At 30.3% G+C, this 27,150-nt stretch overlaps 1 protein-coding gene across 1 annotated transcript; it reads left to right on the forward strand.

Annotated features, from left to right (window-relative positions):
* Positions 1 to 4,802: 4,802 nt before the first annotated feature.
* On the forward strand, positions 4,803 to 25,063 carry LOC137932232 (uncharacterized). The gene is made up of 7 exons (XM_068775834.1): positions 4,803 to 4,893; positions 4,978 to 5,142; positions 17,928 to 18,094; positions 19,352 to 19,535; positions 20,270 to 20,409; positions 21,734 to 21,953; positions 23,546 to 25,063. The coding sequence occupies exons 2-7, from the start codon at positions 5,112 to 5,114 to the stop codon at positions 23,629 to 23,631; spliced, it is 828 nt and encodes a 275-aa protein (XP_068631935.1). The 5' UTR covers positions 4,803 to 4,893; positions 4,978 to 5,111; the 3' UTR covers positions 23,632 to 25,063.
* Positions 25,064 to 27,150: the final 2,087 nt, after the last annotated feature.

The following is a 27,150-nucleotide window of genomic DNA, read 5'->3' on the forward strand; positions in this document are numbered from 1 at the left end:
TAAAAGGACCTCTTATACTTATTTCCCCGGTGTCGGTGGGTGTTCAGAGACTTCTCTGCTAATACAAACTATTAAACTCTACAGGTTTGCAGAATAAGGGTATATAATCTAGCTCAGCTTTAATATCTTATATTTAAAATAAAAGGTCTGGGTGGAAGCAGCCTGTTTCAAACTAATTCTATCAACCTTGGCAGGTCTTTTTTCAACCTTCTGCTATTTACTGTTTTTTATACCACATCGTGGATATAATATTTTCTTACTCTCTGATGTCAAAGTTTACATAATATTATCAATTAAAGGTACATTAATCAATTAAAATTACAGAAAATTTATGGTAAAATGTTCGATCCTACAAAAAATAGAAACTGTTATATGAAGTTATTATAGCCATTGTTTAATATGTATTTATTGTCCTTAAAAACTGCTTAAGCCATCAAACATTTTACTTATATCTGGTCTCATAAGTTATTGCGTGTTAGGTTGTTGTGTTATTTTTACTTGTATACATGATATCACGCGTGTTAGAAAATAATAACTTGTTTAAGTTTTTACAAAAAGTGCTGATTAATGAGTTTTGTTCTGGTCAGGCACGCTACTTTTTTATTTAGATAGAAACAAAAAATATTTTTCTCTGCATTCCTCGCTCGTTAGGTAACAATATTTATTCGACTGAGGTATGACAATAGCAGTTTAAACAACAATCCGACGACTTGGTTACCACTTACTCTATGAAAATGTAATTTGAAAGATTTAAAAATGAAGTTAACTTCTTGTGTTTTTATACTCGTAGAGTCCGCAATAAAAAATTGCAACGCTTGTGGTTATATTTCATTATGCATTTTTTTAATGTTTCAAGCAAGATTTTTCTGTTTTTAAGGTAACAACCTTATATATACATATATATACAATAATTTTGTAATATAAGAAATATTTTTCTCACTACGAAAGAAATGATAAAAAATTTCATTGTACAATTTAAACTAATTATATGTATATATATTAATACATATACTTTAAATCGTAAAACTGTATAAATATGCATATACATTTTTTTTATTTACTAGTTTTTATTAAAGGTTTATGACGATAAAAACAAATTAATTTTGAACTTGAAACAATTCAAAAATATACTGACTATTGAATCTTTCTAAATTTGACAGTTCGCTTCTAACTTCACGTGTATTTAATATTTGTTAACAAGCTGTACACATTTTATCACTAAAGAAAGTGATTATTTTGAAAGATGTTACTTTTATTTTTGAAACTTTGGTCTATCGTACTCTAATTAAAACCAAAAAATGTTGCCACAAATGTTTTCGTAATACGAAGTCAGTCACTATAGTTAGTGTGAGATAAAATCTATAAGAAATGTATTTTAATTAAAGCATTAAAAAGTCGTGTTAACGGGTTGATTACAAAAAGTAACTTCTGTTTCTCTCTTAGAAAGAAAGTAAGGAAAAAAACAGTACAACAAAAAAAAAAACATTTACAGAAATCTTTTATTTGAATTATCTCCATAAATTATCATATTTCAAAGTTGGTTTTGATAACGCTTAACGCTGACGCTCCCATCGTAAAAGTTTCTTGATAAGACGTCGCACGTAAAAAGCCTTTAATATTTGAAAGATATAAGAAATTTAGGAGACTTAAAAATATATCGGTCGTATTTATAAGCACTTTGATATTTTAACACCATCTTGTGCCAAAGATGAAAAACTTCAAAAATTGTAGTAAATATGTCTCGCTTTTGTCAAGAAAAATTTAAAGTTACTCATGAACAATAATTTAATACGTTTCAAGTATGCAATTATTTGAAGATATAAGATTTGAATGTATGAGGACATAGCATTATAGCAGAGGAAAACAAAAAGAAGAAAAGGAAAAGTCGTTCACCCTTTATGTTCCATATTTCTTTAAAATTTTCGTTATATTAGGTCATAGACGCCCACTGCAAGGCATAAGTCTCTCCCAAAGATGTGGTGGGATATACCACAATCGTCACGATTAGCAGACAGATTGGCGATTGCACTGTGGTATTATGGTCATCCTCTGAAACCTTATTTGTAAACAGTGGCACTCCTATCTAATCAATGCACAAAGTGTGAATTATATAATTATCGAAAATCGGACCCGCGATGTACTATCGCAAGCCACAATCCTCTACCGCTTATCTACCAACGCATGACCTTCCTTTATAATTTAAAATGTTAATAAAAATAAAACTGACAATCGAGTCTTAACCTCTGTCCTTATCTTTTACGCCACAACATGAAAGTCCCTGAGATATGTAGGCAGAAAGATTAGACTGGCGCTGAATAAACAAGCAATAATTTTCGTTGATTACAGCGGTAACGAGTTCCTCGAAAAGATTGATTCAAAATTATATCACAGTGATTTTTTTTTTATATTTCTAAATTACATTAACATATTTTATACCAGTTTTATTAAGATACGTATTTTTATATTTGGTCTAAAGGGAACCGCGACAAAATTTTTCTTTTTTCTGGCTATATTTACATCTGTTTACTTTTCTACATTTCATCCATTTTATTGTAAAAAAAATTATGTCTCTGTTACAAATGTTATAATTTTATTTTGCTTATAATAATTGCTTTTAAAAAGCAGTTCTTAACATAGTAGTACCAAGATAGAAAAGAAGATATTTTAATATAAATAAATGTATTGTGAGACTTATATGTAAATAGTTGATACACAATCTTTATCCTTAATTTTTTGGGTTTATTTTGTTTCAACCAACAAAAAATGTTACATTTAAGGAGTAAGTTTTTAAAAAAATGATATTTCATTTAATTTCTCTAATAAGAGCTTGGAAATTGTTTTCAAAAAGGTTTCACTTTTGAGCTACATTAATATAATACTTTAAGGTTTGTCTGGAGTTTTCTTTCACCAAGGTTATAAGACTTTAAAACAAACCTGTATTACTTCTGAATTGCCATAGCAATGCCAATTGATAGGCTTTATCAAGCTAATGTGCGACAGTTTATGTTTTAAGTCTACGCAGTTGCAGCATAATATAATAATTAATATAATTTTGAAACTATTAACATCAACGGTGAACATGTTTACTATTTAATGGAATCAGGCGTTATTTTGCGGAAGTCCATCCTAAGTAAGAAAAGGACAAATATGTAGCCACTTCCGCACATGCATATTCCGCGCATGATCATGATCCTTTTCTTACATGTTTACTATGTTCGGTTTGTAGATGACGTGGGCATTAAGCTAAATTACCGGAGGATTTCGACACACATTGCTGCTTGTCGGTGTGTGTGACAGCGAATAAATTTTGACAAGATTGTTGTCTACTTGTGTAGGATGGTCAACGTTGAGATGTACCTTAGAGATCTCATAGTCTTAACCAGGGAAAACTTACTGGCTATACTTACAGGTGTATCTAAAGACGTGAACTCTAACCGGTGACATAGTTTTCCTGATAAAAGTCATAAAACACAAGCAATAGAGAGAGTAAATTTCACAATAACCTATGGTATAAGAAAGAAAAAAAAAGATGTCGCTGTTAAAGTTAGGAGGTTGAAAAACATACAATTTCTTTCACAGATTGGAACATCAAAAACGAGGTAAGACAAACTATTTGAGGTTTAATATGAAGAAGTAGTAATTTATCGGCTAGTTTTCACTTGAATAAATGGATTATCTCGGGAAATTTGCAAGATGTGGGCGTGATAAAAAGAAGGGATCGCGTATGGTGAAAAGAATTATTAATGGTTTACGTTTATTAAAGGACAAGAGTTAATACCGATAGTAAGATTTTTATCAGTGTTACAAATAATACTGGCATAATTAACATGTGGTGTAAAAAAGTTTTTTGAAGTGTTGTACATAGAATAATGCTGGCAGACGCTTTAACACTTTTTGTTGAATCGTTCTGCTGAGTATACTGGTTAAAGCTCTGTTACTAAAACAGCAATATTCGCGCGAAGATAGCCTAATATGGGTTTAATAACGATACTTTCAGTTATAAGTGCGCATTAAAGCCAAAATCACTGCACGTGTTATTGTATGAGCTCCAATTTTGAACTATCTAATTAGGTACTTGTACGGGTAACATAGAGCGTTTGTCGTTGCGTTTATCAATTAAATTTAATACCATCAAATAAGATGTTATGAAAATATATCTAATGAATTTAAGTTTTATAAGATTATAATTTTTTTGGTGAACTCGATGTCGTTATCATGTAATATGTGTTTTTTTTTAATATTAAATATATAGAAAGTCAAAAGTTATAAATTTATTAAATTTAAAATCGTTATAGATTTTTAGAAAGTTTTCCTTATAATCAAATTTTTGATTTTAATTTTCTTAAATAAATTTGTTTTTATTTATAGATCTACATTACTTTTATTTTTTATCCTTTCAGTATAAAAAAATATTTAAACTAACATGTTAAATTTATAAACATTAAAAAACCTAGTTTGTTTATGCAAATAAAACATTTTACAAATTAAATTAAAATGTGAATACTTAATAAAATAATATATCATACAGAATAAAACGACGATTAAGCACGCAATTCTTATTCCTTAAAAAAGTGAAACGTGAAAAACTTCTTAACCGTAAGAACATTTAAATGTGGAAAGGAAAATGAAAACGCTTTATTTGCAACTTTCCACTTAACGTTTCCACCTTAACAAACTCGATCTCATTTTATCAATTGTCAAAGTTTAAAAACTTAATCCACTAAGGACCCTTTTGGTGAGTCGATAGTGCGCATGACACAACCCTAGCGGGAAATCCAAGGACATTCGGCGGACGGCTAGCGAGTGCGGAGAACGTTCCGCCCGCTTCCACTATTCAGTCCTGAAATACGAACGCGAACGGTTACTTGTAAACAATTACTATTGACGCAAACGGTATTAAATTTAAAAAACTTATTAGTGTATTATTATTCATTATTATATCTCTAATATCCATAAATTAAATTACAATTTTTGTAGTGAATTAAAAAATATTAATCATCATTTAGTGATGTCTTTATCGTGATGAGGGAAGTACTTTCTTACGGATGGCGGTGCAAGTGAAATAACAAAGAATAATTATAAAATATACAAATAATAAGAAACATTTCAAAATGAAGGTTTTTACTCTAATCGCTTTATGTGGTAAGTAATTATTTTGACATTTAATTATGGAAAACTTTTGGCGGTTTATAAAACATATATATTTATGCGCTAGAATTAATCTGGTAGCTTTGAAAATCTAAAAATATTGACGAGAATTATTTAATAGATAGCGATATGAATGGTAATAAAAAATTGTGTTCTACGATAATTGTTTAAATTATTATTTAGGTGTCAGTGTTTGTAGTACTGTAAATTTTGTAAAAGAAATGCGGCCTAATATTTTTTTTGAATGCTACAAGTATTGAATTCTGTATATAATACATCTGATACTAATATTTATATTTATTTATTAATTTAATTATGCTTAAATATTGATAAAATAAATAATAAAATTAAATTTTATTTAATTTAAATATTGTGATTTCTTTTTGATTTTTTTGCTATAGAATTACGAGAAACAGAAAACTTTCTTAGCGTTTGGTTCTAACATGGGTTACGTAGCCATTTTATTTGATTTTCTGTCAATACCTCTCTTGTTAGATAAAAATAGTTTTATTATATCTAAATAAACAATCATCTATAAATAATGCAGTTCATAAACATATTTTGTATAATAATATATCTTAGTTTCTATAATTTTTACAATTTTAATAAAAATTTGTTTGTTATCGCCTTTCATACAAGTAAAAATGTATGGTCTACTTTCAATTATATTAAATGGTAATTCCATACGTAAAATTGAAAAAAAAATAAAAACAGATTTTAGAAGAATTTGTTATGTGATAGAAAATTAATTATAAAAGAAAAAAAAATACGATCACATGTAATATTGGCTGCATTAATGTCCGTAGCCACAAATCTAAGACACAGAACAAAAGAATTTTAAATATTTGAGGCTAATGTTTTTTCTGAATTTTTACCAAAGATCTTTTATTTTCCTTATACAGAGAATTTGATTTTTCAAATTAAAAAACACTTTATGAATTTGTCATATGTTGACGAAGTTGGAAAGTTGAATAGCACGGAATATCAACCGTTTGTCGCCAGTTTACTTCTAACATATTCTTATTATATCGGAAAACACTTATGTTAGAATTTGTTATCGCGGGAACAAAGACAGCCGGGGTTGGCTCTTTCGTGTTATTTTTGGAATGATTACTACCAGGGCGTCGTTTTTCTAATAATAAGAAACAAGTGCGCTGGATATATTGTACAAGATTTGTCTTCGCCGATGTGACACTAATGCGATAAGGTTGGAAGATGAGTCGGTTGCCGTTTTAGACGTGAGAAGTTACGTGAACATCTGGACATGAATTTTTCAGAAAAACGTTGTTTTATTTTTTTAACAAAAAAGTACTGTAAGATATAAAAATAGCTCATTTAAAAATAGAGACTTATGAAAATGAAGTATCCTTTTATTAAAATCCGGTACAACTCAACGTTTGTAATTTTGGACTTTACTTTGTTTAAAAGTTAAATTCTTACGACTTCTTTCTCCGTACGACCTACCTTAGGCCAAATAATGCTATACAAAGAATATTTGGCGGCAAAAGAAACATTTTACAGATTAAATAAGTTTAAAAATTAGAAAAACATAGATACTATAGAGTGATTTACGTATGATTTGCGAAGTGTTAGTCTATCATTATTATTAACAAATTGATTTTACAACAAAATTTCAAAGTTAACCTAAATATTAGATATTTAGGTTAGGACGCTAAGCTTTTTTCAAAACATCATGGTATGACAGTAATGGTAAAATATATACATAAAGCTAACATCACCAATTTTTTTTTTACATTTTTGTTACATTATTTAAATCGGACTAAATCTGAAATTAGTATTAAAGTAACTTTACACAAATTTTTGCGATTGGTATTGATCCTGTAATCAAAATTATGTTTGAATGGAACAGTGCAGCTTTAATTTAAAAATTATAGTGTATTATTTTTATCTTAAAGTTTTATACGAGCAAAGAAACTTTTTGTTATTTAATCATTACAAATTCATGTGCAGAAGTAAAAACTCATTTCAATCTTCATCCGGACCTCGCGGGCAAAGGTCCGAATTTAATCAGAGGTCAATCTGAGCCAATCGAATGTTGGCTTGTTATTACTACGCCGAATCGTTAACTTTGAATCTATACTCAACTCAACAGATATAACAGGTCAGGAAATAATGCATTTTTTAGCTGAATATTTCTCCGTTCGCTTTCATCAATGAATTATTTAATCATGTTTAAATATAAAGGCATTTGTTTAAACATATACATATAAGAAACATCTTGTAAATATACTTTTTATGCCCCTTTCTAAATAATAAAAGTTATTAAATTTCAGAACATTTTCTCGTTTAATATTTCTCAGTACCTTTAAACAAAATTTGACGCCTAATGTGGGCTACCAGCGATGTCTAACGGCACTGAAAAGTGGTCTCTCACTTCAGGCCTCATTCGCAAGCGCAAAGTCGCTCAAGAAGCCATGAAAAAGACTTTCCTCAGTATATCTACGAGATTGAACCAAGGATGAGGAAATTTGTAGACTTCCAAAAGTAACCAACTTAGCCCCACGGATGGCACCAAGATGGTTACTTTTGGATGGCAAGTTGAAATGGTAGATGGTATGTCACATAACGCGCAAAACAGATAAGAACAGGTAAGAACAGCGTTCACAAAGCCATCGGATGTGCTTGCTAAAGTCGTCTTGAAAATAGATGTCCTAGGGCTGAAATAATAATCACGATGATGAATAATATATCTATAAATAAATTATTAATTACAACTTTTATAATGTTTAAACTAAACCAGAGCGCAAAGAGAATAACGATGGATATCGATTTATTTTAATAAAACCGCCACCGTATGTGACAGCTACTACGTCACTCGCTATGCTCACTCGACTATGGGAAATTGTTAATTCCATTGAGGCGTAAGGTATATAGGAAACCACATCATCCGCTTCTCGCACGCTGCGATGGCTTGGCAGATTTCCAGTCAACGATTGTGCTGTATTATAGCGATTATTTTTACCGCCACACAGTCTCAACTGCTTTGAAACCTATTGTTGAAACCTAAAGAACATCACTGAAGGATGAAAACAATTTCATATCAGATTTAAAAAAAATGAAAACTGATATCGAGTAATTTACAATATAAACGATTTATTTGCTTATTCAAGCGAAGTAATGAACTATGGATATGAATAATTCATTAAAGGTTTAATTATTTAATTATCTATTCAATAAAACCTTTGTGGAACCATTCAGCGTGTAAAATAAAGCAAATGATTATTTAATTACTTTCATTATTTAATTCATAAATAATGATGATTTTTTTTTTGTAAATCTTGGTCATAAGTAAAAGAGGATTTTGCTGATTTTAAAACTTTGGGTTTTTGGTTGAATATTACGAATTTAAGAAACACTTCTTTAATTTGTTATTGGTCATAAGTATAATAACCAGTTATAAATCAGTATCTTTTAATATTTGTACCTCATTCAAATTTGTTTGCACTTGGTTTATTTCCGACATTAAAAACTATAATAACCCTTTAAATCGATTTTCCACCTCATGCAAACATTCTGTAACTTCAGTCACTTTATCAAGAAACTAGCTTAAGTATATATGCGTGTTAACAAAAGCTCAAACATACCGTATTACCTCGTTTCTATAATAAAATGAGCAGTAAAAATTAATAGCAGTCTTAGCCCAGTGATAGAGGACTAAGATTTGAGAACTTAGGTTGCGTATTTGATTTCCGGCATACAATCTTTTTTTTCGTACAGCTAAGCAATTGTGCAACCTATCGGCGTTTTTTGCAGCTAGCTATAACATTAGAGTTTTCAACTCAAGAGTGAATAGGCATCTTCTAGACAAGCATGTACCATCATATACTTAGTCATCGCTTAACATCAGGCGAGACTGAGGTCAAATGCATTTCTTTTAAGCATTAAAAAATTATATAAGAATGCTACTGCTCATAAAAAAGTTTTCAGAGGATGGACATCAGCGTCCTCTGTACACCATAATACCACATTGTTATCGCCAACCCGCCTACTAAGCGTGGCAATTGTGGTATTTCCTCTATAGATATTTTTGGCGGAATCCTGTGACCTATAGTGGGCGTCTATGGGTAGAAACGACTACCTTATTTTAATTTAAAAGTGTTTTATTATTATTATATACATTTATCATAAATAAATATTTTGTAAAAACGGGGTTATTTCAAGGCCAATATAGGAAACTATTGTTTAAAGACAATTATGTGACTTGGAGATTACTAACTTAGCAATAAAATATTACGAGTTTGAAAAAGATGGGCTTGTTTTTTTATTTCACTTTCTCGTAAACGTTGTCTATGTTTTATTAACACATAACTCCACGCGGAGCTTAACATACAACTTGCATATTCATGTACAATGCTCAGGCTAAAACAACGTATCGGGCAACTAGCAAAGGTAAACATTAAGTTATTACAAGGTGGTAATGTTAATACTACAGTTGGACTAACTAACGAGACGTGCTCAATATAAGTTTATACCTTTAGCCAATATAAGCGAGTTAGTGTTTGTCTTGTACTTTCGTTACTATCTAACCAAGCAGGCTTATTAGTTGATAGCTTGGAACAATATAAGGGATTAATGTTTTTTTTAAAGTAATAGGTATTTTAAAATAAAAAACAGAGCAACAGTAGTCTAATATTTACATTTACGATTCCCGGAAAATGCCTTGTCACAGTTTCAAATTTCAAAAATCGGCAAAATCCGGATTGAGCCCGCGTGGTAGATTATAGCCTGTACCCTCGTTCTAACACGAGCCTTTTGTCCCACAAAATTAAAATGCAATAAAATAATTAAGAAAGAAAAATAATTTCTGTGACTGGACTAAATACGCTTTTTTAAATTATGTTGACTTATCTCTACTTTTATTACTTTTTTAACCATCATCATTATCATTCCAGCGATATGACATCCACGGTTGAAAGCGGCCTTCGTAGAGCGTCTTATTACTTTAAAAAGATCCTCTGACCACTTTGAAGGTTCCACTCCAGTCCTTAAGGCGCGAGTGGTTATCCTATATCGTTTATTTTCATTCGTTTACTAAACTCCTCATTTCTGGTTGTAGAGAAATTCTGTTCGTAGCTCTCATCATCTTTATGGGTCGTGCGATTGTGAGCTTGTCAATAAGACACGAAATAAACCTTATTTTGTTTTAAATTAAAAGAGAAATGTTGATTTGAATGTAATAAGCTTATTTTTTTATTTAAAATTAAAAGAAAATTATGTCATCGTTTTTCCATTTTGTAATGGTAGGACATTCTTAAGAGACACTTTTAAGAGATCATTGAATAAGGTTAATACTTCTCGCGGTGTCTATTTAAGCCGCCAAACAGTTCACTAATTTAATTTCGATACGTTTAGAAGACTGTAGCTACTAAAATTGCTCGGTAAATAACTTTTTTTCATGTCAAAAGCACGTGTCGTCATTGTAAACGGATTATATAACATTTTTATTTTGTCACATGCAAGTCCTCATTTAATTGTTTGTACTTTTTAAAATGACACCTTCCTACTGTGATACTGACAAAACATCAAATTATGTCCCGACAGCCAAATATGTGAACGAAAAACATTTATTTCAGTAATTTCTGTTTTTGACAAGTGACAAATATATTTCGAGTTACATGTTAAAATTCGGTCCCCTGTTATTTTATGCGTTATTGTAATAGTGTTATTCGGCTTGTTACTTATAGTTGTAGAAGACCTCTCGTATACAGTCTTGTTGAACAATAGCATAAAGTCTCAGAAACTTTTCAGTTAAATGTATTCATGCTCGAACAACATTTCATATTGCTTCTTGTATATGTGTTGTATGTTAAACAAAAGAAATCAGGACGTGTATAAAAGTTATTGCCATGACAATTTGATACTTGGAATGCTGGAACGGGGCCAGGTTATGCGATAATTCTATCTAGTTGCTATTTATGTCGCTTTGTGTAACTTTCTTTGTTTTACAATAAAACGAGAAAAAATATTTCATTTGATATTTGTTTTTGTCCTGTTTGCTTATTAAAGTTTTATAGTATTTTTGTAATTACGGCAAAAACATCAAGCTGTGTTATAATGTAATCTCGCTGTCTTTTGAATTAAAAAATAATATAAGTTCATAAATATTAACGTCCGTCTATATTTGATATAAAACACAAGATGAATAGTTGTCAAAAATAAAAACTTCGGTAAGAAAAATAATTTTGTTTTTCAAAGAGTTATATTAAGAACTAATTTCTCATAAAGAGCTGGTAATACGTTCTGCCAGTATTGATATATTATAAAAAAATAATAATTTTCTAGTCATCGCTCCATATATATATAAATCCTACACATTTTTCTCATATCGTCTTGGTTCTTGTCTTACATCTATATTCGTTTCCAATCCGTCAATCCTTACATAATTTTTAGAGACGTTTCCTTTGTTCTCGTTTTCAGCTAAACAAAGTGTATAAATATAATAATTTGTAAGTTGAGACCAAATTGTAATTTAATAGGAACGAAAGATTATATTAATTATTATATTAATATACCTTGATAATAAATACTCTTATAAATTCGAGAATAGGATTAACGAATATATATAACAAAATATTTATTGAATATGCCTTTTGATGTTTCTTAGGACATATTCTTTCTGTATACACTAAATAGATGTGGCGTATTACTGGATGTCATATATTACAACTTCTATACTAAACCTTGAATGAGCTTAGTGTGCAATATTGAAGGTCATGTTGTGTAAGAACTTTAGATACTCTACGGATTTTGTCAATAACACATATATATATCACAAAATAGATCATGTTTAGTCTAGACAAAAATAATGTAATAAGGAAAGATATTTTTTTTTCGTATTACGCACGCTTTATTTATGGGAAAATTCTTCGCTATTCGCAGCGAGTGGTATGGATTGTTTCAGGGCATTTCGAATTATGATGACGTTTAAAGCATATCATATATATACATATTCTCTAAAACTGACCATGAATCTTAATCCAGTGATTTAAGATCGGGTCTAGATAATGCCTAGACTTCAGCTATGATGAAGCCTGTAACGTTAGTTTTCAACAACGCTAGGATGGATCTAGCTTTATGCTTAGCTGTGCTGATATGACCATTCTTGGATTTGGTGTAGTTAACAGGTTTATATATCTTCTCAAGAATTATATCTAGGTGTACTTGTGCTACAACATCCTTAGCTAATATTGCTAGCTAAAACTCAAGTCACATAGCGCGCAAAACAGGTGGCCGATGAAGCTTTAAGTTTCTGGAGTGGAAACCGCGGAACGGCGCAGGAGTTACATCTACGAAATTAACAGATATCTTAGCATATTTGGTCATGTAATATGCCGATTTAATCCGAAATTTAATGCTTACCATTTATGCAAATGACATGTAATTCACACATTGTGTGCATTTTTCGAGAATCAAATTTACGACCTACGTTCGTACGTATTCTTCTTTAATTACTTAGCTAACACAATACTTAATTAATATTTATTAAGTAAAACTAAAAGTTAATAATATATTCTAACGTCATTTAACAATTTGCGAACTGTGATGAATTTTAATACATAATTTGCGCTCTGTGACGTGACAGAGATAATTTTTAGTTTTATATTCATATCACATAGCATGTGAATTGAATTTAAAAGTTTGATGGTATGGTTTGTCAAGTATAAATTAATTGGCTTTATTACTATACGAAATCGTTTTGAAACGAATAAATTTACTTGAAATTAATATTGTGAAAAAAGTAAAAAAAATGTATTGCTTACTTTTTGTTGTTTCCAATTTTAAGGCCATTTAAAACTTAGGTCTAGGGGCTTACCGAAGATATACAGGACATACCTTAAATCAGGCATTAAAACAAAAGAGAGTCGAAAGATCATAACAGTAGTTACGTCGATACGTGGACAAAAAAACACTGAAAAATTGTGTTTACCGATGAAAAAAATTTAACAATCGAGGTGCACTATAACAAAAAAAATGATCAAGTGTATGCACCCAGCTCTAAAGAAGCTTCCGAGGTATTGGTCAAAGTTCAGCGATGCCATCTGCCAGAATACGTCATGGTTTGGTGGAATGTCTAGTACCAAAGGGTTACAAAACTCAATTTTTGCGAAAAAGGAGTGAAAACTTCAGCCAAAGTGTATCAAGATACCGTGTTAGAAGCGTTAGTTAAACCTCTCAACAACACTTTATTTAAAAACGAAGTGTGGACATTCCAACAGGATTCAGCCATTACCCAAATTTTGCTTCGGCAAAATGTTCCATACTTCAAAAAGGCTGATGATTGCCTAGTCCGAACTTAAACCCTTTGGACTATAAATTGTGGTCTATGCAAGAGGAAATGGTCTACTCTAAGTGTTACCCTAATATTGAGTCGCTCAAGAAATCTTTGGAGACAGCAGTGATCAAGTTTTCAATGGAAACCGTTCGTAAATCCATCGACTCATGGCCCGACCGATTAAAAGCGTGCGTTAAAGCTAGGGGTGGACACTTTGAATAATTAGTTTAGTACGTTAACATTTCTTTTTGACTCTTAATTATTTTTTTTACAAATTATCGGATATTTTCTTGTAACAGAACTTATGGCTAGACTAGGTACATTTAAAAAAATATTTAAATTACAACAATTAACGCTTTTGAGTAATTCACAGATTATTAAAATTTAAATTACTTAAATTCAAATAATTCTATTACTTAAAAGTGTCATAATTTGTTCAACAACTGAACAAAGCTACTAACAAATAATTATAATTACCTATAGTCCGCACTTTAGTTACAGAGTTTCCGACCGGATTTCACTCAGATATTGTTAAAAATTGTTAACAACGCATCTACTACTGCGGTATCCATGATCATTATAGAGTAGTATAAGAGGTGTAGAATATTTCCGTAGTCTTATTAATTATCAAAAATTCTTCCTATTACACGGACTTCAAAATCTTTGTGGCTGTATAACATTTTGTCATTTATCTTGAATAATAATGTATGATACTTTCGTTACTATTTTTTTATCAATTAATTACTTCGTGGGGTACTTGACCTCTAAAATATACAGTACCCTTTAGTTAGCCCTATAATATTTACAATTACAGAGTAGTAACGCGCGTAGTAAAAGCATGTTACGTATTTGATACAAAAATGACAATAAAATGGTACGTAGTGTACCGCAGGGACGTTAGTTATATTTATCTATTTGTCATCTAAGGTCACTTTGCACGCAACTGTCTAGCTTAGTAATTTTTCATTAAGAAATATGTTTTCGCCTACGTACAGTGTTAACCATTTATATGCTTTTAAATTATTAATATTACTCCAGGTTAACTTAATTAGTTTTAGACGAAAAGTCTAAACTTTTAAACTCATTTGTTTTTTATATTTCGTTTCTCATATGTTTCGGTTATGTTATATAACAATTGTTTAATTAAATATTTATTATTAAAGTAAATTTCTGTGAAAAAGATTATCTTTTATTATTATGTATTTAAGTTTATAATTCGAAAGCTTATTACCACAGCGAAATCTTTTTAAACGTATTCCTGGACACTGGGCATCTAGGGACTTGTTTCAAATTAAACTTCCTGCGTGTAATTAACTGAGAAGTCTACATTGGTGATAATTTTCAACGCAAATATGTACCTTCAAATAATTTGTGAATAAAATAATGACAAACATTTACATTTGTATAATGACTTGTTGCATATTATTAAACAGTATGTTCACAACAAAAAATCGTACCATGAATAAATATTATCTACTTTTAAGTGAAAATTCAATCAGTGTTCACAACAAATTAAATTAATATTCCATTTTTATTTATTTTATTGTACAAATAAGATCATTTACAGGAAGAATTCTTGATTCTTTAATTCTCATGGGGAGAATACTTAAAAAGCCTAACTTGAAACGAGAATCAGATTCAGCTCCCTCATGGAAACTCTAAAACTGAACCCAAAGAGCCAAAGAGCGCCGTCGCGCTCCTATCGCTAGTTGTGTAAAATGCTGGCGTCGTAATATCGCTCCTTTTGACAGATATCAGTTTTGGCGCGCGCAGGTGTGTCAAAAAGGACTGCACGGTTTTTGGTAGCGAAATACGCTTGTAAATAAATCTGGTTCATTTTCAATACACTATATAAAAATATCCTTTTCAATAAATCTGTTACATTCACTTTTTGTGTTTTTATTATCATAGTATAAAATCTTCCGAAGAGAATGAAATGTTATGAACTGAAATGAAAAATTATGAATATTGATGATATATATGATATGATAACGGATATGGTGAAACATTTTTTTTTCATATAAATTATTTTAAAAAATGTACTTTTTAATAGCATTTTTAGGATATATTGATAAAATATGTTTGGCACTGAAGCTACTAAGGCTTCCGAATGCGCTCTATTCCTAAAATCTTAAAAGCACAGACGACATCTTTAATGGTTACAGTACATATTTTATATGAATATGGATAAACATAGAAATGATTTCTAAGATTACATGTATAATCAGTTGTACTATAATTCGTTTGATTTTACTCTACGTTTAATTTATAAAAACATGTGGCATCATATATTTCTATGTATGAAATAAAAATGTGTTTTTCACGAATGAGTTATGTTGTGTCCAGCAGTTGGCCTCTTTATAGGCCACTGCCCCAGTTTTCCACTTTGCTTGAAAACCGATTATTTCAATTATTCATAATTTTTATACTTTAAGGCATTCTATTTTAATCAGTGTGAAATGAGTTACGTTAAAAAATAGATTTATTGCTTTTTATTCATTATTTAATTGTAAATTAATAAAAGCTAATAAAGAAAATAAAACTGTGAATATTAGGTGTTCTATTCGACAATACATAATGCATGACTTGAGGCCTATGTATTATGTATTGGGTTTTCAAGGTATGACGAATCCCTATGTCTTTGTGGTTACATTCCTAGTCGGCTGCGATCCGATACAGGCATATTTAAGCAAATGTTTGCGGAACTTGATCACGCTTTACGCAAATGAGGAATACCCCAATGGATGCCGGGTGAATTTCTAACAAATTACAACACAATAGTTTCCCAACACTCTACACTTCTCTTTGAAGCGGCCCTTCCCGATTGAAAACGATTTCTCTTATTGAAATATGCATTTAAACGTATCAACGGTGTATATTTATATGGCAATTTGTTTAAAGAAATTATTCTTTACAACATAACTTTTATATCGCTAAAATTAAATAAAATTCACTTCGATTTTTAAATTCTATCGCATGATTAATTTAAAATTATAAATTTCTTTTAAATCGTCATCTTTGAATCGAAATCTTTGATTCGTCGTTATTTTAACATTTTAAGTAGTAAGCTACCACGAAGCTAGGAATAATGATCTGTTGAGAAGAACCGGCCTGGAACACAACACTTGCTCCTTATAAATGTACGTGTAGTGTCTACTTTTATATTAATTATCGTAAGTAACATAGTAATATCAGAAATAGAAAAATAGCCTTTGTCTTGTAGTAATAAAGTTTGATTATAATAAATATAAGTAAAGTACGTGTTATATAATGGTTACTTAATTAGACAATGTCAATAAAAAATAATCAAGCTGTAATTAATATTATTTCATATTGATCCTTGGGGATAATTCGGTATCGGTGTGACGCGCGCAAATTGTGCAAATGTAACTTCACTTGACAAACTTAGTCCGCCGGGAACACGATAGGTCTGTTTGTTGATTTAAAAATATAAACAATTCACTTATTATTTAAATATATATATATATATATATATATATATATATATATATATATATATATATATATATAATACTTTATAATTAACTTTTATTTGTGAAACGTAATATATTGTTTATCTTTGCGTTCGAATATGTAGAAAATTAACAATTAGGAATATTTTTTTTGCAACGCACAATTTATGTAGCTTTAACAAAATAACGTAGTACACCTAGAGAATATTGAGTTAAGTCTTCAAGACCGGACTTATTCATATTTTCAATAACATTGAAACGCGCAGTACTTACGGAAGGTACTATTTTATGGCTATTAAATACTAAAATTAGAGATAATACTCAAGATAATATTACTAATTAATCACTGAAATAACTAGATATAAATAATGAATAAATTATATGAGGTGTTTGCGGGAGGTAAAAGGGATAAATGTAAAATCTCTTTAAAACCTGCTGAAGGATTTCGGCCTGTGGACAGCAAATGTGTTTTAATTTCTGGAACATGCTTTTGAAGCAAATATTACTTACATTTATTAAACATTGGTATGCAACTGGTCGGTGAAGATGAACGCCTATGCATTGCAAGAAGGCCTCAGTAAATCTGTTAAGCGTGTTCAGCCCTGAGCACCGTAGCCGGTAATTCTACCTACAAAGCGATGGACCCCACACCCTCTAATCTTTTGACCATAGTCACGTTAGTTCAAAGGTTAAAGACTTTGAATCATTATCATTATCGTTTTGAGTCCCAGCTGGTGCGCATTTTGTTAACCTTAGTTAAAAAATTCGCTATATCCCATGACTAAAAATTTTATTCGTAAACAACACTTTTTTCATTTATACTGGATCTTTATGAAACCTCTGAAACATTTCTTAAAAAAATTATAACCGATCTATCGTTAAATACACAAAGTTAATTTTTAATTTCATGTTAAAAAATATAATCTTACATTCAATGAAGACGGATGGATGTGTAAACTGGAGTATCAAATATTCATAGATGAAACTAAAAATTAATTAAAAATTGTCAACAGTGATAGCGTCAGCTCACAAAATTACTCAATTAAAAGTACCGCTGTATGCAGACCCGAGGCGAGCAGCCGAACTGAGTTGTCACTTTGAAATGGATGACCAGAAACTACATTCTGTAAAGTGGTATAGAGACACCCATGAAATATTCCGGTATAATCCATCCCAAAAGGTATGTAACGAGATTAATTATTACACTTTTGGTATTTATACATTTATCGAATTGTTTTACTATATATTAGGGAGATTGGAGAGTAACGTCGTTTCTGCCGACATAATTTACAGAAAAACCGATTGATTTACAGCTCCAGAATTAAAAATTTGTATACTACAATAGAATGCAAAAGGTTGTTGATAACGAAGATGAACATATTGTTGATTAGGAATTAAAACTTCTTAAAATGTAGTCCTGTGTATTTAACTTATGAAAGCGACATTCCGTAAAGGAAAAGCACTATTAACTCGTTATACAAAATCTGTATTAAATATAGAGTGTCGGATTTTAACAAAGAACTGTGAACAATGATATAATTATGGTTTTTTGTGACTGTGTGTGTATGTGCTAATATACTACATTTAAAATATATTACTCAAAAGGTATATCTAATTATAGGTCTTACTTTTTAGCCGAGTAATCAATCAGGCATTATTAACATTTATCGAGGTTTAGGAAAAAAGAGTTCGTGTTTATTTTTAATTCATTTATTTCGGTAAAACAAAGAAAAAAAAAACAAGAATTAAAATTACTAGTGAACTTATGCGCTGTACCGCATTGTCATAACTGGGAACAGATAAAATAAAAAGTATCCCTCCGTGGCAATGGTAATAAATAATTTTTAATACATGCACTGGAAGTAGTTTAATAAATACTCTTAGTAAATATACACAGTTCATATGAAACCAAAATTTAGGTAATGAATAGAATTAAAGATGTGTGTGCATAAGTGTGCATAAACTACTGAAAAGTACGTAAGTTGTGTGTTGTTATATGTGAGAGTATAAAATAACTCTTACAAAACACAGGAAAGTCTACTTTATTACCTATTGCCAAACAATAATTTCACCTTCTTAACCAGTCTCCCATTATATCGCGGAGACTTATGCAATTTACATATTAAATAAAAAATGTATATTTTTTGATACAACTAAATAATACAACACACATTTAATAATTATTCGTTTAAATTAATTGTTAACTTTATTCTATATAATGGATGTGCACAAAATATTGCCAAAGAATTCTTGAACTATGTATTTGAGTTTATGAATTTGTTTCAGCCTCCAATACGACTATTTAAACAACTAAATAATATAACACATATTTAAAAATGATATATTTAAGCTAATTCTAAACTTTATTTTATATTAAAGATGTATTCAAAACATATAAATACTTAGCTATGTATTTGAGTTTATGAATTTGTTTCAGCCACCAATACGATTATTTAATGTTACCGGAATCATGGTTCAAGGCGGCGAATGTCAAGTAGATTCCTGTTTGGTACAAGTGATGCCGCCTCCGCAGGCAACAAGAGCAGCTTATACGTGTGAAATTTCAACAGAGGGTCCTAAGTTTCAAATAGCAAGGCAGACCAAACACATGACTGTTGTCGGTAATTCCTTTAAAACCTGTTCGTAAACACTTAAGCAAATGAATAGAACAAAACTTTTAATTGTAAATCTGTGTTTAGTGAAGGCAACGTATTTAATACTTTTATATAGTTCAGTAGCTTGTTGTTAAAGATGCATACATATCTTCAACGGCACAAAATATTATACTTTTTTAGTATTATTAGGAAAAATACTAACGATTACGAAACGAAAAATTATACAGAAAAGATACGTTTTCTTACTATTATAAAGTCGCATCAAATAAATTCCAATATGAAACTAAATGCATAATTGCAAATAGACCTACAGTAAGTAAAGTTTTGTTTAAAAGTATTTTTTTACTTTAATTAAATCAAAATTTAATTTCAAATATTTAAAGTTATGGTTAAACCAAAAGAATACATGAGTAACATAGAAATTAAGGTAATGGAAGGTTATAATAGAATTTTGGAATAAATAAAATCGTTATATATAGCTAAAACAAATAAACGATAATGAAGTTTAAACAACGTCTAAAACTATAAGCAAAATACTTCATAACATCATTATTCGCATGTTTTTATTCTAGTACTATTATTAAATCTATACCACAGATCAGAAAATAGGTCAATGATTCGATTAAATTCTTCTTTTCTCTACATTATTTCAGAAAGTAAAAATAGGTATCTGCATCTTCCAATAGCAATCAGTGTTTTTGATAGTTAGGTGTTTTTTTTTTAATTAGTTCTCATTGCAGCTATGCCAGAAAAGGATCCAATTATAATCGGAGCGCCAAAATTAGTGAAGCCAGGGGAGCAATTACTGTTAAACTGCACATCGGACTATTCCCTTCCGCCATCCGACATTAATTGGTACATTGACAATGAACTGCAAAAGGTTTGTAAGCAATCTTGTACAATTATCAACTCAGGCCAGTTGCAGTGAGGAGATAGCTAACTCGATTTAACAGTTTGCTCTCATGCTCCGGTAATGGAATCAGAAATCCAATCTACTTGGATTAGGTTCTATCAATTATTGTGATTGAGAATGAGCAATTACCTAAATAGCCGGTTTTGTACCTAAATTTCTTTTGTGGTAATTCTTTACATTTGCTGTTTTCTTTACAAAAGTAAATGAGGTAACGCACATGTAAGTAATAACGTATTTTATAAAAAAAGGTAATAAGGGTTTTCTGAGGTTTTTATTATACTTTAAAATTTGTCTCTTTATTTGAGGAAGACGTGAAGCAATTAATTAAAATTAGTATGAGGTGCATGCGAAGCAATATTTCAGCTTAATATAATTAGTTATTTTCTTGCAAAATTAATTTTCTTGTCGTTTATTCATTTAGCTATTTTCAAAATGGTTGTACAAATTAGCAAGAGTGGGCAAAGTTCAAATTTTAATAAACGACGTAGTATTTTGTTTCCAAATTAACCAGTACATATCAATATACATAGTTACCGTTTTTATTATTTTTATCTATTGTACGAACGAGAATACCTAAAATATTTTGATTATAATATTATACTACTTCTTCTATAATTTCTTAATTTATTTAACATTGTAGTTTAAATAATGATAGATTTTAACGGGAGATATTTTAAGACGCTGTAAAATTCCATCCTTCTTTCTGAACACAAAGGTCTTTGACTACTGAATGTTACCAGTGATGTCTTATAAGGGCTCCAGGTTATTTAGAGATTAATGAAGAGCGCTTTGCTCGGAGCTTCTCTTCGAGATCGTATCAGGAACGAGGAGATCCGCAGAAGATCAGCAGTGTAGCTCTAAGAATTGGTTATCTAAAGTGACAGTGGGCGGGACACATCACTCCTTCAACCGACCGCCGTTGGAACCGAAATGTTCTTGAGTGGCACCCATGAGCCAGAAAATACGTTATGGGTAGGCCCTCAATGGGTGGACTAACGACATAGTCAAGGTCGTGGGAAGTCGCTGTATGTAAACAGTAAAAGACCGGTTATTGAGACGATCTTTGGTGGAGGCATATACCTTATATTTGGGCTTCGGCATTGTCTTGTGTAGGCTTCAATCGGCTTACAAAATGATGTTGCTGATGATGACTTCGTCCTGTAGTTTAATTCAGGGAAATCCCCTCCGTTATCAAGTATTTTTAATAATATATATTTTGTTAGTACTCTATAAACGTTAACTATGTTAAGTATGCGATGCTGCGGTTCGATTTATCTACATTATTTTTCAGCCTGAAGTATGGCAACGTACGGAATTGAGTCCTCCGGAGCTCGGAGGGCTACGTGCTTCGTGGAGAGTGTTACGAGTCGCCGTACCTTCGGGTGCGAGCGGCGCGTTGCGTGTGCGGTGTGAAGCAATATTGTTAGTTGAGCCACCGGTTGTACGTGACGCGGCTACAATTATCACCATTCATTCGCGGACACAGTTATCCAAATATGTATCAAATTCAGGTAAGTTTTTATGAATATCTTTAATATAAATTTAAGTCCATTGATTTTCAAATTGCGGTTCATATCCCTTGGAGAGCTTTCAAAGGTTTAATCGGGAGATCGCCGGCCCGAGCAAAAAGGCCAATTTCTATTCTACAATAAAAACACGATTTAAAACAAGCTTTTTTGTTTTTTTAATAATTTTTGTAATCTTAACGATATTTTTAACAACTTAATATTGAAAATTCTCTGTCTGAAATTAATAGACAAGTATAATTATACTAACCATAATTATCAAAATAGGAGTGTCATATTATACATTATATATGACTCTTAATGCTTTCACTAATGATACTTTTAGAAATGATGGTGTTACTTGTGATTAGATTCTCTTATTATTTTTACCGGTAGCCAACTTAGATCAGCATGGCTAGTCTGGTTTATCTCGAGACACTGGGAGAAGCACAAGAGCGTTTTTTATTAAACTCTTCTTTGACTCCCTAAAAGCATAAGGTTCTTCTTTTTTCAAAAATGTTTGATAATGCTAGTCGAGCCTATCAAGAAAACAATTTCCGGCAGGAACAAATTTTGAATTATGTAACAGTGTCACTGTTTTGTAAACTTGGAAATAGAACAAGTGACATCTTACGCTCAATAAATTCCCGTGGAACCACCTGTATTTCTTCTTTAAATAGAGACTTTTGTAAGTTTACAAACAACCAAGCAAAAACGTTCAAAAGTAAATGTTTTTTTTAACATTAGGTTCCAACAGTGGGATAGAACAAGACTTATCAGAAAAAAAATCAGTCAACTAAACATTTCGGATAATGACAAAAAGTCTGTAAAGAAGATTCAATTTGAAAACTGTTAGGCGTAGGTACTAATCACAGTAATAGGCGGGGCGACGCCGGCAATTCTTAGAAATTTCGATTCCTGCTAACAAGCTCACAATTGTGACATTTAGTGTCCTATTTATTAACTATACAGATAAGCAATAAAATTAAATAATTTCTGATCTGTGTGCTAATCTTTGAATTTATAAATCATTTCTTGATGCATATCTAAAACAAGCGCAAATATGAAATATACAGAGTGATTAAAAGTGTAAAAAAATTAAAGAGGTATAATTTAGAAGTATCAATTAATGTAAGATACACCGTATACAAAAAAAAATGGTGACAGAAACAATAAATAAAATAATGATAATATTTAAAATGCTTTTTTTAAATCCATCACAGGAGGTATTCCATAGCCAGAAATAATTGGCCTCTAGCACTCCTATAGAATGAATAAATTTACGTCACGTTTTTCACGGTGATTATTTTACACAACATGATGGGAAATAAATGTTATGTGTAGCTATACATACATTCACCCCTTTTATGCTTTTACACCAGTAAATCGCCCTGTATCTGGTTTAAAAACATCTCTTTAGGAGTCATTTTCGATGCGCTCAATGATTTTATTTTAAATCATTTCATATGTATAAATAAATGCAACATTGTTAATTGATATTAATTCTCGATCAAAATTCAAATCGATTTCGAATTTACTCGCTATTTTCCCTGTATTGCAAAACCACTTCATGTTTATATTATATTGCTTTGTTTCAGGGATAGCCGCGATTTCTAACCTACCCTTGTGGATTATACTATTTGCAAATATGTTTTTGTATAATACATCCATTAGGAGCTTATGAGGATCGGTTTGAGATGTTTCCGCCGTGATATTAGATTTAAGTGTAGATAATAATCATCGACACTATTAATGCCATTGTATTAAATGAAATATTATAATGTATAAAGTTATAGATTTGATTCTTTAAGTGCATATTGATTTAAGTATATAGCTAGTTCTAGGAACGTGGATGTGTCAAATGAGATTTGTTATTTTTTTTACATTCCAAAGATTAAATCATATTGTATTATACACTAATCATACGATGTATTGTTAACTAATATGTGTGTAATAAATGAAACATTTAAATGTATTAAATTAAGCATTATGTTTAGAAATCAAAAACAACAACTACGACATTTAAAAATACTGATGCAGTTACAACTAAATACCTATATGTATTGTTTTTATTACTATTTATTTTTTCCAACAATTTGTTTATGTTTAATTTTATTTTCAAAGTTACTAGGTACAGTGCACGACGTGAAAAATAATACTATGTAAACCTAAGATGTATAATATACTAGTTGATATTAAACAGAGAATTGACTTCGTTTTATATAATTATTTGTAAGCTTTGTAATTCGACTACTACTGTAAATTCGAGCAGTGGCATCCCAGTGATAGTGGACTGAGATTCGCGATCGTTGGTCACTGGTTCGATTCCGGAAATACAATCTTATGTAATCTGTATGTAATTAAAACAAAGTGTGTATTAATTATTTAGGATCGCCACTGCTTATAATAATTCCAGAGGATGGGCAGCAGCGTCCTATGTGTACCATAATACCAAACTATGTTCGCCAAATTGCCTGCCAACGTTGCGTTTATGGCGTGTCCTCCCAAAGACGTCTTTGGGGAAGGCCTGTGTCTTGCAATGGTTATCTATGGGCTGACACGACGACTAGTGTAATATATTTTAATTAATAAAAATTCTGTCATTGCTTTCGTAACTTATTATTAATTATTTTTGTTTACTATTAAAACGTGCAACAAGCTGGTGGATATTCTTAAAACATATAATGAATACTTTACTTAGGAAAACTGCCATTGTAGTACGTTATTTTATTTTTTAATAAAACACGTGCATAGTGTATGCTATTTGTCCGCCTTGACAGATAAAAAGAAAATATCTTAATTCAATTATTTAAAAAATAATTATTTGAATGTTATTTAGTTTTATGTAATAATAAATAGGCATTAATATATGGCTGTGTTTTCACATATAACGTCAATTCTTTGCACGAAATCGACTTCTTAACCTTAGTGTAAATTTACATCACATGGTTGTTTTGTTTTACTGTAAGATACGACTACGTAAATAAAATACTGTTACAGTATAAATGTTGTTTTTCATCAAAACTTAAAAAAAAACAGTTTATTAATAAAATAATTAAGCCTTAATAGAAGCTCCGTCACGTGACTGTAGGTTGTTGTTAAATTCACTGCGCCTTAATTTTTCACGCGAATAAGTATTTCTGTGTCGCTACCTCGGAACTAATATAATTTAAGTGTAAACAAATGCAACGTATTTAATTAACTTAATGCTAATGATATGTTATGACCTCCTTCTACCGCATTTCAGATATAATAAATCATATGAAAATAATGTAATAACAATAAAATTTAAATATGAAAAAATGCATTAAATAATATTCTTTACTTAACTTTATGCATATAAACTACATATAAACTACTAACCCAGCTAAGTCTATAAAATAACGTATTTTAGAAAATAGAATAAATGCTTTAACAATTCTTAAGATACATCGTTCATTAAGGTTTTAAAATAGCATATTATTATTTTCTAACATTTAATATAGAATTTTTTAAGATATTTACAGGGTGATCAGTTTACATACATACATTTATATATATATATATATATATATATATATATATATATATATATATATATATATATATATATATATATATATATATATATATATAAATAAATATATATATAGTATATGTGTGTGTGTGTATATTTATATAAAAGTTTTGAAATATAGCTCATTTGATGTATATCGTACACCATATCTAAAGATCAATGGTTTAAGAATTATTGTGTACTGCCAGAAGTTACGTCTACCGCATTTCGATGGAAAAAAAAATTAGAATGATCACTTCATATAGAGTCATTAGAAATAAATAAAAGCTTTAAAGGTATTTTCTGGCAAATTATTTATATTTTCACCCCTTCAGAGCGTTTTACATCTATAACTAATTATCTTTTATTTTAATTATGCAACAAATATAAATTAGTTGTCCAAAATAAATGTCTTGTTATACAGCATTACAAAGAAATATATTTTCTAATCGTTGATTTCATCAATACATGTCAGAAGTAATTTGTGTCAAAATAAATAAAAAATTGTAGGAGAAAATAGTCGGCAGTGGCTCAGGTAGAGGGTACGTTGAGCTTTTACTGTAAGGCGGGCCGCGTGTCTCTTTGCCTCCAGCGTACTTTGAAATGTCAGCGTTATTTTTGTCGAAAGCAAAGTTTAAATGTTTGAGTTGATTTTTTTATTTTGTTATTATATTGTACATACCTCATTCGAACTTTTTAATTTAAGAATATATTAGACGAAAAAAAAAACGTTTCGCACCCATAACTAAGCGGTTCAATGAAAATATTCTTAATACATTTTTAATTCAAACTCCCTTGAAATTTTATAAGGGGAATCTGTTTTATAATATGATTATATCTGAAAACTATTACGAAAACAGGATTTAGGTCCCAAGCAAATATTGCGGACGTAAGTGTATATCCGACAGTTTTGCCTTTTCCCTCACGTTTTTAAATAATTGTTTAAAACTATAAAAACTCATTTGTCAGTGCTTGTAAGAATCTAAGATTTCTATTGTCTGTTTTTATGAAATATATATTTTTAGGGTAGAGATTAAAGGGATACTATAAGGTTAATCATAATTACTTTTATCGTCATTATATCAGCCGTAGAACGATCACTGGTGACAAATTTTAGCAAGGTCGCATGTCTATCTTGTGGCTAGACGTCTTAGTCCGTAGTCTCCACTTCAGAACCTTATGGGTATAGGGTTCTGCGCGCAATGTGGCCTGTTCACTGCCACTTAATTAAATGTATAGTTATGAAAATACTGTTATAAGATCATAGTAAAATTGAGTGAAGTTGCAAGTTTATTACACTTAAATTATGGACATTCGTTATTACGTTTTATTAAACCATTAGGAAATAAAAATCCTTTTTTTATGAAAGCGTCATTTCCACTCACTTTTGACTTTTATTATTAAACTTGGTTCATTTCTTGTCGCAGCTGGTATTACGTTCTATTCCGACCGCTAGCTATATTAGCGGGCTAAGTAACGAACTTAAGTGCAGTTGAATGCAGCTTAGTTTTCAACTTCTTAACTTAAAGGAGAAGTTTCGACATAAAATTGCGGAAGGAATGGTTTAGGTTACAACATTTTCTAATAAATTAATATACAAGTGTCACAAAAATCTGTGATATCGGCATTTTTCTAATTGTTTTTAATAAATGGCACTAATTAATAATG

Source organism: Battus philenor, unplaced genomic scaffold, assembly GCF_028537555.1.
Source record: "Battus philenor isolate CCGP_79_NKW_IND1 unplaced genomic scaffold, ilBatPhil1.0.hap1 SCAF_9, whole genome shotgun sequence".
In the NCBI taxonomy this organism is placed as follows: Eukaryota; Metazoa; Arthropoda; class Insecta; order Lepidoptera; family Papilionidae; genus Battus; species Battus philenor.

What these genes read in the sequence shown, in the direction of transcription:
- LOC137932232 (XM_068775834.1), top strand. Translation starts at nt 5,112, where the DNA reads ATGAAGGTTTTTACTCTAATCGCTTTATGTG. An exon ending in TACTCTAATCGCTTTATGTG is followed by an intron (nt 5,143 to 17,927) that starts GTAAGTAATTAT and finishes AATTGTCAACAG; the next exon opens with TGATAGCGTCAGCTCACAAA. An exon ending in CAAACACATGACTGTTGTCG is followed by an intron (nt 19,536 to 20,269) that starts GTAATTCCTTTA and finishes TTCTCATTGCAG; the next exon opens with CTATGCCAGAAAAGGATCCA.